The sequence below is a fragment of the Seriola dumerili genome, unplaced genomic scaffold (genome assembly GCF_002260705.1).
Source record: "Seriola dumerili isolate Sdu_G_001 unplaced genomic scaffold, Sdu_1.0 BDQW01000088.1, whole genome shotgun sequence".
Taxonomy (NCBI): domain Eukaryota; kingdom Metazoa; phylum Chordata; class Actinopteri; order Carangiformes; family Carangidae; genus Seriola; species Seriola dumerili.
The window spans coordinates 9,395,881-9,415,380 of NW_019174343.1; the positions used below are offsets into that span (position 1 = coordinate 9,395,881).

At 41.5% G+C, this 19,500-nt stretch overlaps 1 protein-coding gene across 1 annotated transcript in view; it reads left to right on the forward strand.

Moving 5' to 3' along the window:
• The first annotated feature begins 281 nt into the window (after nucleotides 1-281).
• The window catches only part of magi1 (membrane associated guanylate kinase, WW and PDZ domain containing 1), a 138,681-nt gene continuing 119,462 nt past the window's right edge, over nucleotides 282-19,500 (forward strand). The window contains exon 1 of the mRNA XM_022745048.1: nucleotides 282-579. Within this exon, the coding sequence (XP_022600769.1) occupies nucleotides 282-579 (298 nt within the window). The remainder of the gene's footprint in view (nucleotides 580-19,500) is intronic.

The following is a 19,500-nucleotide window of genomic DNA, read 5'->3' on the forward strand; positions in this document are numbered from 1 at the left end:
AAAGGAGGATTAAAGTGCGGGGATGGTAAAAAAAAATGATTAAACAATATTGACACAGTAAAGAGTGACTTTAGCTTGAACAGGAATGGCTTGATTTCTCACCCCGGGATAGCGGTGGGACAAAACAGTCAGAGGCGCTCATGTTTCTGTGGAAGAGAAAGAAAGTTTGCTGCGCTTCACTCGGATACAGGTCTACTTTCTGCGAGGCATTACTGCCGTGACTGTTTCTCATTCGGGTGGCAGAGCCCGCTCGGTTTGGTGTCGGCTCTTAACTGTTCACAATGTCCAAACCAGCGCTCAAGAAAAACCACTGGACCTCCAGAGTGAACGAGTGCTCCGTCTCTAAAGATGCCCGTGGTGACTTGAATGTGCCACTGCGCGGCGGCGCGGAAAACGGAGAGTTCGCCTACATCGGGCAACTTAACGAGGATGCCGTGGTTTACAAAAGTGGAAAATTAAATGACGGGGAACTGCTGCTGGAGGTGGAGAACCTCTCCATCTCGGGATTACCCCTGTACGACGTACAAACAGTGATTAAGAACTGCAAAGGTCCCGTCAGGTTGAAAACTGTCAGGCAAGGTAAGGACTGGAAAAGACAGCGACACACGCAAAACTCCGTTTAATCTTTTGTCCTTTAATGTGTCTCAATTTACTGAAAGTTGGCAGGGATTGAAAAATTTATGCCAAGTCTTTTTTCGTAACAGAAGGAGGGACTTCTCACTTCGGCACACATAACATGTACAATTAAGCTTAAACATTTATGAAAATAGAAACTTTTAAATTGCCTTTGCTTCCAGTGAGGTGTAACATTGAAGTTGGTTAAATGCTGAAATAACCTTCGCCAGGCTTAATATAGTTTTTTCGAACTGGAGAGTGGTAGCTAAAACGTCAGGAAGTGGGGCTTTGTATACAGGTCTATGAGTAAACCCACGTTAAATTGACAGATTTTTGAATGGCATTTGGGTTGTGCTGTTCTACATAGAGAAAATGCCACCTGTCGGTTCCAGGGAGATGGAAACAACATAGGCTCACACACACTGTTTATTCAGCTTTCCTTTTTGTTCTGTCGCCATACCAACCCTTTGAAATGGCCCAACTGTTAAAAACCCTTTCCAAATAATGTGTTAGCTTATGTCATTTTAGCTTACAGTCAACACCTGAAGTAATCAAATCCTGCACAGGTGTCAGTCCCATGACTTTAAATAGCTATCCTAATTAGGCCACATTTTCACTCCACTGTAGGAATACCAGGTGATACCACATGATATTACAAATAAGCCAGACATATATGAAATAAATGAGTATATAGTTACATTAAATCAACTATCATCTATTAAATATACAAATGATAAGCAAATTCTGGCTTTGCCTGGGCCTTTGTATCTGCTATCTCTACATGGTATCTGTCTAGTCCTAAAACAGGCTAGACTGGTGACATTTGTCTCGCACCTAACAGGACTGGGAATATCAGGCACCTAACAGAAACTCGAACATCAGGCCAGTGTGGCTGGTCTGGCTCGTTTATGGTCAGCTTGCCTCAGCAGGGCTTGGCAGTTTGACACTGAGCCACCCTGACAGGCTCCCAGCGTGGTAAAGCAGACTGCTGAAGGGATGCTCGGAGCCAGCCTGGGCCACACTAACTTCCTGTAGGGACAGACAAAAGAGCAGCAACTCTTCAAGGACAGTTTCACATATTTATAACCTGTGAATGCCTCCAGCAATATTGACTGGGCCTGCTTAGAGGAGGCACCATTTATTTATTTAATAATTTTTAGAATTGAACATCAAAAGTACTAGCACATTAATTTCAGGCCAGTATTATGATTTATCATGGACTTCATAGGAAAACATGGTGCAGCTCTGACAATACCAGAGGTATATAAAAGATAAATACAGTCTCTACATTTGCCTAATTTGTTTAGAACAATACTGAGCAGTTGTGTGCTCTGAAGTGCAGCTTTTCACACCGTGCCAGCATATAGCACTGACTAGTCCCTCTTTTCTGATTGAAAGTTTGTTAACCAGTAGAATCACCTGCTGTAATCTCTCCATCCTTACAACTTTATGAAATATTTCTTCAAATTTTGCATATAGCAAATTAAATGTAATGCAGTTGGAAATATTTTGTATCTTAACAGGCTTAATTAAGTGCAAGCACAAAAAGAATGAGGAAATGTAAAGGTCCTGCACACAGGTGTTTCCACTTAACGGCTAATTGGACTGCTCAGGTTGAGTGTCACAGTCATTAAGTGATTGCACTGAACTCAATAGTGCTTTTTCACAGCAGACATTTTGACTTGTCATAGCAGGAAAAGCACAGGTTTTGATAATGACATTAAGGACGGCCCTGTCCAAGTTCAGAAGTTCAAGTGTCCCAGTAAGTCACGACAGTGGGGCCTAAAGTTTTAAAGCACTGTTGTTAGTTGATTTAGTAGGTCAAAAATATTGTTTAAACCCTCCAGTTTTTGATGATTACTTTTAATTTTTAGCAATATCTGTATTTTGAGTTCAGTTTTATTTGCTTGTTTCCAGGTGATTCTTTGGGTAGCTCACCTTCTCCTATTCAGTAACTGCAGGGATAGTGTTTTCTGATGAAACTCTTGCCACAGGGGAAAAAACAGCAGTAAATAAATCATAGTGCCAAGTGGTGCACATCTTATTTTTTTGCCTGTGCTGGATTTAGAGACCTTTCTGGAATCTTTTTTTTTATTGTGGAAAATGTAAACAAGGAACTATTTGGTCATTTTTTTTAGCACTCTTGTCTTATGAATACTTTCAAGGGAAACACCTGTGCAAATTCAGAATCTAGAAATTCAGTTCATGTATCATCATCCTGAGTTGACTGTGCACCCTCCCAAACTATCTGCAGTTTGAAATGACTTTAAACAAAAGGATGCAACTTCCACTTTCAGCCAATCATAAATCTCAGGGCTCCCAACGAGCTCCCCCTCTTTTTTTTTTTTTTTTTTTTTTCCCCCAGTACCCATCTGGGGATGTCGGGTGTCAGAGCCATACAATGTCACATGATCAGATTCCATTTCAAGCTTTTAATAATTCACGCTGTCTGGGAATTTCCCTCTCTAATCAGCCTTAATTGGGAAAATATGCTTGGCAACAAGGGCCATCTGTAAAATCTAAGTGACCTAATTTTACCCAAAGCTTGTGTCATTTTCTCACTTTAATCAAATGCGATGTGAGGAGAGGTACTGCTGCAATCGGCTCGCTGATATTCAGGAAGGCTTATGGAGCATAAGGAGACGTGTTGAGAAGTGTCAGGTCAAGACCTTCAGCAATCAACTCAGACCTGTTAGCGGAGGGGCATTTCTAGACGGAGCTGATAAGACGCTTAAACCAGTGCTACTGCAGAGATTGTAATGTTTGCTTTTGATATCAGTGAAAAAGAACAACACACAGACACACACAGACACACACACACACACACACACACACACACACACACACGTTTACACTGCAGAACACACATCTTTTAGCGAAAGCCAGGAGAAGTCCACTTCAGTGTGAATTGCTTGGGCAGAAGCTGTGGGAAAATGTTTTAAAGGACCATTACATACAAACACTGACATGCACTCACACTCCTCACACTTTTAAACAAGCAGGTCCTCCCAATGCAGTTTAATGTTTAATGCTCATACATACACAAAGATGAGCTATAATGACAGTTAGATATTAACAGATACTGATAGTATGCCGTGTTTGCAAACAGAAATTCCCATTATGATAAGACTTGTCAATCTGATAAACCCCCGGAACTTCTTTATGGATAATCTTCATAAGACGATGACCTACTGCTCCATATATGCAAAACGATCGCTGGCTAACACGGTGGATAACACATGCATGAACACATGCTTGTGCAAACACACAATCACAACAGAGAGGTTTCAGATTGAGAGCAGATTAGTGTCATGCTCTCTGCTGTGTTAGCACACATGTTGGCTGTGTTAATAATCAGGGAAATTTCTATGATAGTGTGTGTGTGTGTGTGTGTGTGTGCGCACGCATTTAAGGTCTGTATATTTTCATGCAGACAGAAACACAGGTAGTGTTACGTTTCGAAGTTTAAGATTTGAATTGTATTTAAATTTAAGGTCTAGGGTTAGGTGTGTATTGGTAATGTCAGGTTCTAGGGATTGAAGCCAGCGACGGTCATTACAAGCAGTGCAACACAAATGTGTGTGTGTGTGTATGATTGTGTGTGTTATGTGGACATGAAAAATGGCACAGTGGCCAAGAGTTCATGGGTTTCCCCAGGCAGGAGGTGTGCTGTGTGTGAGTCCCCCGAGTCAACAGGATTTGCTGCATGTGACCATGCTATCTCACACACACACACACACACACACACACACACACACACACACACTAGAAATTTGAATCCTCTTCACGTAAAACCAACCACCGCTCTCTCTCTCTGACCAATCAGGAATCAGGGTGCTACAGCTTCGGAGGAGTGTATTTCTTTCCTGGCTGCATTATATTATAGAGTTGGTGTGATGAATGAGGCCTTGCTAGCTATAAATTTTTAGAAGCAGAAAATATTCTCCTTTTCATGTGGCAGAGCGAGTTGCTAACTAGGGCCCTGCTCAAATTTACAACACTGTGTTACTGCGTTAACTCCAGGCTCCGTGTGTGTATGTTTGAGTGTTTCTGGCAGAGATTGCATATGGAAGTGTTTATTTCCTTTCTCTCAGCAGGAAGTTGGACACCCCTCCTCGCGCCAACCATTCTTCCACCTTTGTATTCTCTGACAGCCGGTGGAACTACTTCACTTCCTCCCGTATAGCCTGGCTTTAGGAAAGACCTCTGGCTTCAATTTCAGGGTGTGTGTTTATATCTGTGCAAGTGTGTGTGTGTGGTGTGTGTGTGGTGGGGGTGGGGGGGAGTCACATGTGGACAGTATAAGCTACTTTGAGCTGAATTTGTGTATATGTGTGTCGGTTCTCTGCTTAAGCTCTGCATTTAAATACACTGGAGGGACACTCAGTTACCAGCTAAATAGACCATGAAATGCTGTCTCACTAATGCAGCGCTTTTTGTAATCCCACTAAAGAGGTGCATATGCACATGTGCGCAGTCTTTCCTCTTGTTTACGGAAGAATCGTCTTTCTTTTCCTAATTAGCTCAAGTGTGGGCTGTAGTATCGAGTGTGAATGGGAATTGGTCACACTTGGCACTTGCAGTTACACACTCTGTCAGAGGAAGAGAAAGGCCAACTAATTTACAATAGTGATTTCAGTTTAGGCGGGGGAAGCAGTCAGGCAGTTCCCTTTGCTTTCCTTTGAAGACTGCTCTTGTCCAGTCTCCTCAAATGGTGGGTGTGCACAGTAGAGTTGTGTGTACGTCTGTGGAACGCGTCAGGATTTAGACACATTTGACAAAAGTTGCCGAAGAGAGTGAATAGCAAGGAACATCAGGACCAAAGAGACACACTTTTCACATGATGTTATGATTTGCTGTTTTTATGAATGAAGTCAAAGCATCTGCATAGTTCCTAAAGGCAGCTGTTGCTTTTATAGCTGTTGTAGCTATTCCTCAGGAAGTAGGTGAAGAGATCACAGACAGTTTCCCCATGAGACCCTTCCAGTATAATTCAGAACCCTTCCTGAGGAAATATGTCACTATTCTCTTTTCTTTTCTCAGTGGTCAGTTCTTGAGGATTTGTAGCATGGTGTCATTTCACCGCGCTTTGCTTTTTTCCATCTGTCCGACCATGAAATGATGAGTCCCTTATGTATGTCAGAATACACAGTGAAATCAAAACCTTAAGCTTAATATCAGGAGCTGCTGTGATTCATTACCTAAAGTAACTGTTAACCTAGTCAAAGTGTGGGACGAGTTGATAAATCTTCCCAAGAGGCCGTCTGACTGCCTGGTTAGCATAATCCCCCAGCCTGGGAGGTACAGTGATTCTCTGTTTTGGAGAAATTAGCTTCCAACCTCAAGGGTTGAACATCTTAATCAAAGGCTTTTTTGTAGAGCATTAAGATTCTGAAAATATTCATGTTGTTTCAGCCACTTAAAGAGTAACTTAATGCCAAAACCACTTTTTGAGGTAGTACATTTTGCGTACAGTCACTTTTTACAATATTCTGGTCGTGATCCACTGTGTTCTCTGCAGCGGAAGTTTTCTTCCTCTAAACCCATCAAAAAATCTGTGAAAAATCTGATGTTCCATGGGACACCACACCCTCCATAATCCCCTCCTAGTAGCATTGCTACTACTACTACAACTACTACTACCCGTAAACTATTAGCTTACACTGTTGATCAGTGTTATGGTATTTGGGGCTACCACTCATTCCCATCCCCTGCTCTGTCTAGGGATGCACCAATCCAACTTTTTCTCTCCTGATACCTCAGCTCAGGGTATCTGCTGATTGTGATGATCTGGTACCAGATTTATGTGTAAAATCTGTGTACCATACTGTGTGGAACTCATTGGAATCGTGTATAACATCAGGGATGACATAGACAAATGAACTGTATTTAATGTGGATTGTGTGGTCATATTGTGGCCAATACCTGATCTGCTTAATAAGGTCAGTATCTGGGCTGATACCAGTCTGACCTATCATGTCAGTGCAGCTCTGAACCAGCAGGTATAAACTTTGTGGGCTGAAGTCACTGTCACTGCTTTAAATGTCTGCAGGGACAAAAAAAAAAAACATCAGAGTAAAAAGAGTTACAGATATAACTATGCTTCTATGAATTTTGAATGACAGCCAGATGTCTTACTCAGGCATTAAAATGGCGGAAAACAGCTGAAACATGTCGGTGTAGAAGGAAGAAAGTAGAGAGGAGGATGTGGAACAACAATCTGATGGATCTGTGAGGGAGGTGGGAGAGGGTGTGCAGTCTGAGTCTGGCTTTGAATGCATTTTTCAAATTTGTGAATGGGGTGTGTTCAAGCTAAAACACGGTTTTAAGTATGCTCTTTAAGATTTATAGGACCAAGAGTTTTTTCAGATTCAAGGAGTAGTTACACCTGTTCAACCAAAATGACTTGCACAAAAACCTTTTTGAATGATAAATGCTGCAAATGTGAAGTTGATGAGTGGTGAAATTTTGTGCTAAGACCCCAACCTGCAGTCTCATCACAAGCAGCTGACGCTCCAGAGTCTCTCTGGCAGCCTTTACTATGCATGGAGTCCTTGAGCATGAGCAGCTCTGTTCTTTATACTGTGTGAAGTCAGGAATGGGATCATATGCATGCCTGCAGATAGTAGCGGTGTGTGTGCATGTATGTGAGCCTGTATGCGTGCCAGACAGGCTGACGTGGCCAAGTCTTTCTGTCAGCTCTGCTGCTGTTAAACCCTGATGAGATGTGGTTATGTCTGCAGCAGGCACAACTAGGCAGCAAAATGATGGAATCCGTAGTGGCTGTGGGCATTATTAGTATGACTGAGACCCAGTAGCAAGTGAATGTGCCTCACAAAATTGCTGCTAGAGTCTTGAAAAGTTAAAGGTTTTATAAGTTCCTTTTAAATCAGCAGGGACTGTACAGCACAAAGAAATGTAGTTAAGTGCTTGTGCTTTTGTAACCTCATGTTTCTGTAATATTACTGTGCTGCATATTTGACTTCTTGTGTTACAAGATAGTAAAAAGACACTTAGAAACTTACATGGAGTTAATTTGTTGTTGTTAAAGCAATCGTCAGCTTGTTATCTTTCCAGTTGTGGTTGCATCCAGAAAATCTATACTTAATCTCTCAGGCTCCTTGAGATATAAATGCCTTTCTTCCCCAGTCTGCTTCCTTCTTTTCTTTACCTTTTAATAGCGTTGTGGTTGAGGCCTTGGGCTCTGTTTACACAAATCCCATTAATGTAAAGTCTTTGGGAAGCTTACTCACGCACATTTCGTGTGCACGCAGACAAAACAAGGGAGTATCTACTGGTTTTAGAGAGCGGTCTAGCCCTGATTAAGAGGATTTAGACACTAGTCTGTTTGTCCACGGTAGTAAGACACACACCACATAGCCACACACACACATGCACACTCACACGCTACAAACTCCCGGGGTCTTCCTGCAGTGGCAATTATGCGGCACACAACAATGCCTCGCTGAGCCACACTGCCTTATTCCTCCTCCTCCTCCTCCTCATCTGTTGTCACTCCATTCATCTTGTCTGCTCTCTTTATCTCTACCCTCTTAAGTCTTCATCTATTCTCTCCACACTCATTGTCGCCTGAATACGGGAGGAATTGTGATGGCTCTTATTAAGGGGCAGCCTGTTCTGACTGAGTCCCCCACCCTGTCCTTTTTCCTGCTTAGGTCTCTTTATGAAAAGAATCGCTCAACAGGTCACTTCACAGCAGTTATGGCCGACAGTATGTGGCAAAGCATTGAAGATGGCTTTATGGGGATGGTAGTCACTGTGAAGAAAGAGTGTGGTGGATTATGGGTAAAATATAATTATGCGACATAAGAGAAGACAGATTGATAACGTGCGTTAGTATTTGGTTAGCAAATGATCATCCATGTATGTGTCGAAGTATCTCTTGGTGTGTCTTCTTGGAACTATTTTACTCATTTTCAGTTCATGTAAGCTTAGTTGCCACTAGTTACTGTTGCTATGCATATCAAGCATTCTGTTCTTGGTAGCTACATGCAATGACATAAGTGGCAGATTTATCACACAAATTACTTTATGTGATTAGCTGTTGATTTTTGTCTGCTGAAATGACAGTTGACGCTAGCAGATTTTATTGGGTGTAGCTAGTAAGCTAATTAAGCTAATGTTAGCTCCATGAGTTGAAAACATCACCTCAGGGTGACTTTAAGCATGTCATGCTGTCTTGTTCTGAAACAAAGACCCTGTAAAAATGTTTTAAATATGCACCTGACTGCTGCATACTTGATAGTGCTAAAAGATCTAGGCTTAAGCTACATTTTGCAGGCAAAAAGTCAACTCCTCATCAGCTGATTCATGTAGAAACATGAAAATAAAGAAGCAGCAATACCACACTAAGTATGATAAGGAAAAAAGTAAGATATTTTATTTCATTCTAAAATAACACTGTTTGGCTGCTTAACTTGACAAAGCAAGACAAATGGTTAGATTTATTGTTTGTATTTGTTTGTTGAGTATGCTTAACTTTTAACATTAAAGAAAAAAAGGCTGTTCATAATGAGGACTAGCCAATGTGTCTGGTACACACAAAGCTATCTTGGATAATGAGTTTGGTGAAGTTGCTGGAGTGTAAACTTTCCCAAATCAACAAAGCTGATAATAATGAAGTACTGGAATGGCACTCAGCTGTGCCAAGGTGAAATATTGATGAAAATGCCAAAAAATGCTGTATCTTGCAATATTGATGAAAGTGATGAAAAATTCCTGGATCTGCCCCTTTAACTGGAGCTGTACCAGAATGTAATGTGTTCTTCTCTGGCCTATGCCCCATCCCTCCACCAAGTTTGGTGCAAATTGGTTAAGCACGTTTTGTGTAATCCTGCTGACAATGAAATGCTTCTCGGCCTCAGAGGTAATGATGGGTTAGGTTACTACTGCGGTAAGCTAGTTAGCTGTACATGCTAGCGTTTGCAGTTAATGCTTGAGCAGACAAACACACTGTTTAATTAGTTCCTAATAAATTTTATTTTGTTTTGGGGAATACAAAAAAAGACACCACGCTTTTTACATAAGGAGCATTACTGTTTTTACAGTCCGATGCACACGGCTTCAACATGTGGAGAAGTCCAAAGCTTCACAGGACTGCCATGCCTAGTTACTGTAGCTAAGGTCAGTCGATGCATATGTAGTCAATCAGACATTACTGCACTTAATCCCTCTGAGAAAATGACAGTAATGTGTCTGAAATTGCTGTTTGTTTAGGAAATTGCTATCATCAAAAGTTAGTTGGTAAGAGATGTTTGTAAAATCCAAAATGCATTTTGCATTTCTGTGTGCGTGGAGTGAGCACAATTAAGAAGATGCCTGCAGTTCTCCCATCTGGAAATATCAGCCTGCGTGATGGTGACCATCATTTAAGCAGCCTTGATTGAAAAAGCATGCGTATCCTGCAGTTAGCTGGAAGCCTTCAGGACACCAAATAGCCTTGGTAATCTCTTATGATGGCAGGGGAGATACTGTGTCATAAGCTTCGCAGGTGGCCTCCCAGTGCTGATAGATGTTCAGTAATAACTGGTGAGCAGCTAAGGGCCAAGTGTGTAACTGCTATCACAACTATGTGATATCCGGACTATGCCGAACTGTGTGGCCCTGCGTGATGACTGTGCACCAGCTGTTCTTGTGTGTCCCCTAAAGCTGGGCACTCACTGCATGACTCAATCACCACTTGTACCACTCACATTAAACCTCTATTGTTTCCAGTAGTTTCATGCCTCTTCAACTTAGTGGTATACACAACAAATAATTCAATTTATGCAGGGGACCACACACAAAACATGCTTTACTTGTGCTGTCTAGTCAGCTAAAATGCAAAACATGACTTTAGTTTTTAACGGATTGGGCTGAATTGGGAGTGGAGAGTGAAGAGTGGTTTATTCTGATTTGTGCCAAAAAAGAACAAAAGGAGAGAGCTAGGTGCCAAAGTAGGAGGAGAATGGTTCTGTGCATTACTTAATGTTCATGCTGCATATTTAGGATTCTCAAGGGGATATTTCTTTTATTAGCAACTACTGAGATCTTTTAGCTAATGATAAGTCTTTTAGCTATCTGCTATTGTTGCTAACCATTCTAAGAAGTATTCAAACTGCATCTTTGACCTGGTCAAACCCAGTGAATTTAATTGAAAGCTGCATGCAGAGTAGGTCCAGATTTACTCAGTTTGTCTCCAACAGTGAAAAGAGGCCTCAGTTTGGGTAAAGTTAAACAGATTTTTTGGAAGAGCTTTTGGTATAATTTTGACTTGTTGACTTCTCTCTGTAATTTGCCAGTTAGGAAACAAAGAAAATATTACAAGGTGAAAACCTCAGTAACTCTCGAGCGTGTGCGGTCCTGATTATATCAAGCTGTAGGGGCAAAACACTGAAGATGGAGGCAGATCTAATCCTTTATCAACACCGCCTTAATGACAGTTTCATACAGTTAATACAGGCCAAACAGGACTGAATATGTTTCTCTAAGGAATTCCTCTCATCCTCTGCTGAGTTTGGGCACGCAGTTCTTAAAAGTCAAAATGATACTATTTGCAAATGCCACCTGTTCTAAGTCGAAGTGGTTGCGCACAGTATTTGAAGCACAGTTCTGCTTTGGGATTAGTTGGCTCCTTCGACAGCCTTGGTAGCACCAAGCTCCATGGCAGCACAAAGTTACACTGTCTCTGTTGTGTCTGATAGTGGAACATAAAGCTCAGTATATGAGCACTTAAAGGTCAGTACACATACTGTATGAAAACTATAATAGAGAGACTTTGTCCTCATTTTGCACCATACACCCATCATTTACTGTACAGGCCTCATTAAACCAGTACAGTGAGTAAAATGTGATGGCTTACTGATAGAATCTTAATTAGACAAGCAGAGACTAATTAGCAAAGACAGAGAAAGAATTGAGTCTTAATTAAGAGGTCACCGGTGTCCATCTTCTCTCTCCACTGCTGGCATCAGTCACAGATGTTAATGTCTGGTGTCTTGAAGTGACGTCTGTTTATGTGACAACTGTGCCACCTTCTATATGTCAGTGTCAGCAGCTGAGCCACCCTTCACTCTCTAACTTCACTAGTTCCTTAAATGGATTCAGTTTTTTGAAAATTGACAGACAATATGGCAGCACTTTTTGTCGTGGAAAGCAGAGTCGGAGATTTTAGGGAAAAAAAACAAAACAGTTATTGATGTGTGCTCCATCAGTCTGATAAATGACCTATATACATATTTTTATTCATATTATTGTCGGTCACATGAAAAACAGACAAAGCAAAAGATACATTTGGCTTTAAAATCACTTTGACGTGTTAATTGATGGTTTGTTCAGTTACAGCAGCAAAATTAATGCTGAAATTTTTTTATCTGAGCTGACATGTTCCTGAAGTATCGTTAATATAATTGCAATTTACTCTTTATGTAAATCTTCACACCTTGACTTCACATTTTCACATGATTATCATAATCCTCTTCCTTTGAAAGGAAGGAAGTGGATTTTCACCACGACTCTCTCTCCCTCTCCCTCTCTCTTTACCATACAGTCATCATGTCCCTCTCCTGAATGAATTTGACATTGAGTTAAATCCACTTTAGTTTTGCCCTCACTCCACAACAGTTGCTACGAAATGAAAAAAGCTGCACTTACAAGAGAACATGCCATTTGAGAGGGAGAATTGCATCTATAATTCAAGAACGACTACTACTCTACATGACATACCTGCCAAATGCAGCACCAGGCTGTATGTATACACAGTATCTGTCCAGCAAAGGTGAGGTTGTCTCTTCACGCCTGGTAGCTGTAAAAATGATGGTGACTTTACCATTTTACAACCAGCTGATGGCAGAGAGGCCTAATGGAGCTCATCTTAGTGTTATTCTGTCAGAATTATATTTTTCTCAATCACATTTTAATCTTTTGTGGTTTCACAACAATATTGTTTATAGTTTCAATGAGGTGATGCATCTTTTATAAGCACTATTTTGGTGCTCTAGGGTTTCCTTCCATGTCTGATTCTATATAGACTTGACACCACAAAACGCAGTTAACTAATGTTATGAGATGGAGAAGTCTAGCTTTATACTCAGATTTTAATATTTCAAGTGGAAACACCCATTTCACACGTAAAATGTTGTAAACAAATGCCAGAGCCAGCCACTCCAGACTTTGTAGTTGTAATTAAAGCAAAACACGGGCCTCATAAAAATTTAAATGTACATTACAAAAAAAACTCTTGCCAATACAGAGAGTCTGTGATATCAAACAGACCCTTCAGGACTTGTCATCATGCCTGTATTTTCATTTTATCTAATGACTTTTGAGCAGCGCACTGACTGATTGACTAACCGACTGTCGCCGCTCTTGATGGAGGCTCTGTTAATCTGAGGTTTACCACACGTAACACACTGTTGATACTATTTACAAGGCTTTTATGTGGGCATCATAGATGTGTGTTGGGTCAACTGAGCAGGACTGTGTGGGCTGGGTTGTAATTGGTATTTGTTTCTTGGTAATGCCCAAGTACTATCACTGCAGCTTCTAATGACTCTAATGACATACAGGGATGTTGTCGATGATGTTGCTCTCTCACTCTTTGTCTCTCTCTCTCTCCCCCTCTCCCTCTCTCTCTCCGACACACACACTTTCACACACACACTTTCACACCACTGTTTCCCTGCACTCTGTACTGTTCAGGAATGCTCTGTTTACATTGCTGGGGCTGGCCCAGATCAGTATTTTAGTCTTTCAGGTGTCTGCTCTGTGTCACTGACAGTTATTTTATTGGCCCCAGGATTGGCTTGTACTGCAAATACTTCTACACTTTGCCTACAACTCCTGGATTTACATGAGGATACAATGGCCTAGAGACTCACTGAAATGCACTTCAGAATAAATGTCGTTTATTTTTGTACTTATGGGAAAGTTGTTGGCTCTGCTGAAAAAAGAATGACCTTTTTCACATGGTCTACTATTAGCATGTCTTAAAGGTTTCCACTGTGATGAATGCACGTCCTCAGCCTTCACGCTCTGACTTTTTCAGCCTTATACTTACCTACCTGACATCACTCATCAGTGCTGAGATCGGATTGGACTAGTTAATACAACTGTGCCTTGTACTCCTGCAGAAAGCCTGTCAAATTACACTGTAAGATGCGAACGGCAGTCACACTGACTGAAATTCATCTTTCTACCTGCTCCCTATATCCACCCGCATCATTGTAAACCTATGTGCATCATCAGCCATCATGCCTCTCTCACACCTCCACCCCACCATCCTCCCCTCACTTTGATGTTCCTATTCGATGCACCTTTTAATGAAATGACAGTTCCTGTACCTGTGATGTATGGCACCAATCTGTTTAACGCATAGAGAATCACCTATTTTCTTAAAAACTCATTGGCGCAAATAGGCAGAAGATTGCTGGCGAACACAGACGTCCCTCCATGTCCTCGAGCTGTACTGGGCTCCAGAGCTCATAAATTAGACAAGAAATCTAATTTCCCTGTGGGGCTCTTAGGCTCTGAGTACTCACAGCCACACTGTTTCTTTTCAGGGGTGGTTGATTTCTATTCTTCATGATGTAAATGGGCTGATAAGGGGACAGTCGGAACTGGATTGTGGCCTAGTTGCATGCTGAGTCACCGTGGACAAGTAGTACTCTCTTTCTGTCACACTGACTCTGGGGTTTTGTAGCAGTGCACATGACAGGCCTGTTTGGAGTTGTCTCCTCACGGCTGCAGATACCGTTGCTGTGAGAGGGAGTTTATTACAAGCGTTGAATTGTGTTGGTCCCCAGACTCTCGGGGGTCACAGAAAGCACCGCACACTTCAGAACAATGTTATCACAGAAAACAGCTGGAAAAGCAGAGTGGGAATGATTGTGATAAGCAGAGTCATTTTCAGCATTGTCATACGTTTTCCAAGCTCCACTGTTGAATTCTTTTCTCCTTTTCATGGGACTTTTTGTGTTATTGTTCAGCTTTTTTTAGATATATGTTCACTATCACTAACTCTCTGTTGCTCCTTGTACTCAAGCCATTGTGTCGCCTCTGTGCACCATGCTCTTTGTTTTGGTTGATATTCATCGCTACGCTTGACATTTCCAGCTCTGGAAGGTAGAGGTTAATGTTTGGGACACTTCTCAGTATAATGACATGTTTGCAGAGGTGTGTTTTATTCTCAGTGCTAAAATACAAATGGGTCAATGAGATGAGTGTCCATAAAGCTACCAGCTCTGCTAATCACAGGGTCATCACCTGAAACCTGCCATCGGTTTGTTTGTTTGGAGATAGTAAAATAAAAAGCCATTCATGTTTTTACCCTCTCCTTCTCTGCCATTAAACCACAATGAGCCTCACTGCTCCATATCTGTTTCTTTTTCATTTAAAGGTGCAGATACACTAAAACCCCTGCATGCCAAGAGTGAGTGTTCTTTTCTCCCTGCATTGCTGTAGTATTGTTAGTATCAGTTGAAAATGAACTTTATTGTCAGATTCAAGTGAAATGTATCTTGTGCCAAGCAAACTGCTTACTGTTATATAATATATAATATATATATATATATATATATATATATACATATTTAAGATAAACACATAAGAAACAATCACAACCCAGATTCCTGAGATCAGATTTGATTAAATTTGGAGCTCGTGACTTACACGCTCGGAGGATATATTTAACTCTGCTGTCCATCTTGAATAAACTATAACTCTGCTCAGAAATCATAGAAAAATGACTCTCCCCTCAACTCCAGAACTTGCCTAAAAATTGTCATGTTTTTACGTTTCCCTCATTATCACAGTAATCCAGTGATAGTTGTCTGTATATCCATGAGTGAATTATAAAAAGGTATGGCTAATAGCTAATTCAGCATACTTTTGATGGTAAACAAAGATAGTCTTAAAAAACAGGCATGTTCTTGTAGTCTACACCTGACATGCAACATTATACTTCCAGTTTATATACCAAATTATGGGAAATGTAGTTCCAAAAGTACAACATGATTGTCCAACGAAAGGAGTTACAAAATCCATTAACATGAACTTGTTTCATCTTCCATCATCAGTACTTTATACTGACACTCTGCAGTGTCAGACTGGTTTAATGTGATGATACCTGCCAGAGATAACAGGCCTTTACCATTGTCATTTCAACTTTCTAGAGCAATCCCACACTTTCCATTATGTCCTCCAAAGCATGTAAGACAAATGGTAACCTACAAAGACTCCAGCAGTGCTGCCAGTGAGTTGGTGTTTTTATTAGCTACATGTGGCCCCAGCCGGTTCATTGTCCTTTTGGTAGGAATGGTTGGAATCTGATACAGCCAGTCGGGGCTGTTTGGCTGTTTATCGTCTGTGTTGCCATCAGTTAGCAGCCACTGTCAAACATTCTTTGTGAGTTCATTACAACAGGAGCGGGACATTTGGAAAAATGAATTAACATACAAAAGGAAGACATTTGAGTTCAGTTCTTTCAAAACTGAATTGTTTCAGCCACAGATGCACTAAAACTAGCATTTCCTGATTTGCAGGTGTGGACTTATATTGACAAAGGGGTTTATTTAGTAAGACAGATGCAATTTGTAAGCAGTTTCCTGAGTCAATTGTCTGGCATGTGAATGATCAGTAATTGAATAATCACCTGAGTAAGCAGCCCTATTCTCAAACTGTCTTTTCTGTAACGGTGTGTGAGTGTGTATTGGCATCTGCTCCCATAACTGAACCAGTCAGACAGGTTGGGGTGAAACTGCTGCATACCTCCACTACACCTGTCAGCAGGTGCACTAGGCGGGGCTCGGCAGCAGAACATATCATGAGGGTGGGATAGAGATCAGAGATGAGAGGCTGCTGTGCTTCCTGGAAATGTGATCACACCTGCACACGCCCCTGTTTTTTTTACTGCATCCTCGCTTCCTCACTGATGAATGCAAATTCCTCGGGGAGCAGTCAAACCTCTGCAGACTTCACATTTGAATATCCTCACCGAGTGTTAAGTGTCAGAACTGTGTATTCACTTCTTCACAGAGATCGATTATCTAACCACAGTTTGGGCAGACGTGTCTTTACCCTGGTTAAATACCACACTTGAGTGCTCTCTGTCCCTCCACTCTTATCCCCTCTGTTCATCTGGAGAGTGTAAACATGACGTCTGAGGTGATTGGTGTCAGGTGACCTTTTGATTGCCATGGCAACGGGGTCCTAAATCCCGAGGCGCCGGTCATCTCCAGGGGCTTGGCTGATTACTAAATAAAATCTTCCCGTACACACACACACACACACACACACACACACACACACACACACACACACACACACACACACACACACACTGATTTGGAAAGCGGTAGATAAACAGTGCTGGGGAGAGGAGAAGCTTTTAGTCTCATGATGTTGCAGGCAGATAACTTTGTTTAGCTGTCTGAGAACGGACAGACCACATTCCTGCCATCTCTCTGCACAGACAGCAAGGTACAACAGCCTTGTTGTGCACATCTGGTTGGAGTTGAGTCTTTGCCACTTACTGGTGTGTCGGCTGCTTGTGTTATTTTATAAAAACAGGATTATTTAATACAGGATTTGAGAAACTCCATGAGAGTTTAGTTGACAGCTAGTTTGATAATTGGTCATTTAAGTCAGGTATGCCAAATTGTAGGCTATAGGCTACTTCTCTGGATTTTCTGCCATTTTTAATTGAGAAAATAATCAGCAGACCTATTGATAATAAAGATTTGTGTTGGTTGCAGTGCAATGCATTTCTCTCAGCCGTGAATAGAAATATGTAGTTTTACCAGAAAGCTCCAGGAAGTGGATTTATCAACGCTCCCCAGCACCTTTGTTGCTCACAGGCTTGTCCTCGTAGATAAGCTATAGGCTGGCTTCCCTCGAGTCCCATCTTCTACTAATCTATGGCAGAATAGAGAGGGCCGAGTGATTAACATGACAGATGTCTGATGATGACTTACCTCAGTCATTATACATGTGCGAATATTTTAATCAAGCTTTAGCAAAGAGGTGTGATCATCACTGAAGCTACAACCGCATCGGTTCAACAAAGATGGAAATACCAAGAGAAGTGAAACATTTACAGGCTGTACTGTAAAGCATACTGTATGCTAAAGATGTCAGTGAATCCTGAGTTCACTTTAAAGAATGGAAGGTCAACAGGGAAACATGGGAGAAGTAACATTAATGTTTCCACAGGAAAACTGTTGCTGGGAAGGGAGTTATATCTGAATGCAGTTTTAAACAAATGATGTCAGAGCTTTGCTCTCCATTGTAAAAGAGAGCAGAGGAAAAATGTGTTGCTTTGTTCTCTCAATATCCAGACTCTTGACCACAGGCCGTGTGTGTGTGTGTGTGTGTGTGTGTGTGTGTGTGTGCGCTGGCAACTGTACCCTGGCGTACATGCTTGTGTGTGGTCTAAATACAGCTCTTTACTGTTGCCCGAATCATCATACGCCAAAAGGCACAAACAAGGTCATAAAAGTGACTTGTTTTGCTGCTCTAAACATAGGCCAGCTCTGTATTTTGATACCAATTTTCCACAGGCGATTGTGTCTTTGTTGGATGTGAGTCAGCAATAGATCTGCATTCAGCTACTGTTTGCCCATGAAATGTCAACCATAGGCAGTTTTTGTCATTAACACATGTGCCTTGGTTCTCAATGGAAGATTTTCTTTTCTTTTTACTGATTTAGCCATGTTAGCTTGTAACAGACTAATTATTGATGAGTTCCTCTCCATTAGTCATCTCGCATAGTATCACCTCTGCAAGGTAGAAATATAACCAACTTGTGTTTAGAAGTTTCAGGTGTGGTCCAGTAAACGTGGGGGAAAGCACACACACATTAACATCACTACACATTTCCCATCTGCCTGACACTCAGATTAATTAGAGCAGACATAGGAAGAGAGGGTAGATATAAGTGTGTGTTTGTGAGTGTAGGTGTGTGTGTGTATGTACCTGCTCATCTGGTCCATTTCTCTGACTTGTTTCTGCCCTGCTAAGCGCCAGCTGTACATGAAAGTATTTCAGTCTACCTGATGCTCAGCACCACAGCCTAGGTCAACCACAGAGCCCATCACTCTATTTATAGGAGACCGAATGACAGGCAGAGGACAATGTAGGTTTGATTGAGGTGTAGTACAAGAGTATGTTCATGTGCATGTTCGCTTAAAATGAGAGATTTTGAAATTTGACCCTTTAGATTCCTTGCAGAGAAATGCTGTTGAACACTGCCAGATGGAGAAACATCTGACATGGGTGTTTAACATTTGATGATCTGTTCACCTGGCAACGTTGCCTTTCTACATCTGTTCCAAGTGCAAACTGACAACATCTTTCACCTTTTTAATATGACATGTAGATGGCAACTAACTATAGTATAACAAGGGTTGGAGGATCTCATACACATAAAAAAATCGATGTGAATTATGGTCTGTGTTTTCATGCCAGGATGCAATTGCGCAGCTCCAACTCCATGGATGCTGCAACGCACTCATCAGTCTGACACTACAGCGGTCTCTCTCTTTCTGTGGTCAAGTCCCAATTTTTTTAACATTTCATAAAATAAAATTACAAGCGGCGGTTGTGCGGTGGTGCGGTTCTGAGCCTTGAGTCGTGGGAACCAGAAAGAACAAGGAGAGATTACCTCATTCTCCTCTCATTACCATTTTAGCTCACACCCATCATAACTTGATTTCAGTCTCTCTCTTTCTCTCTCTCTCTCTCTCTGGAGATCTGTCTTTCTCCTGCACTGATTGAACAGAATACATTGTGGTCATAAAATCCGGGTGTGGATAGTTTCTTCCAGCGGCCGTGGTCACCTTGACTTGGCCTTATGGAACTGAAAGAGCCCCTAGGACCCAAGCCCAAAAC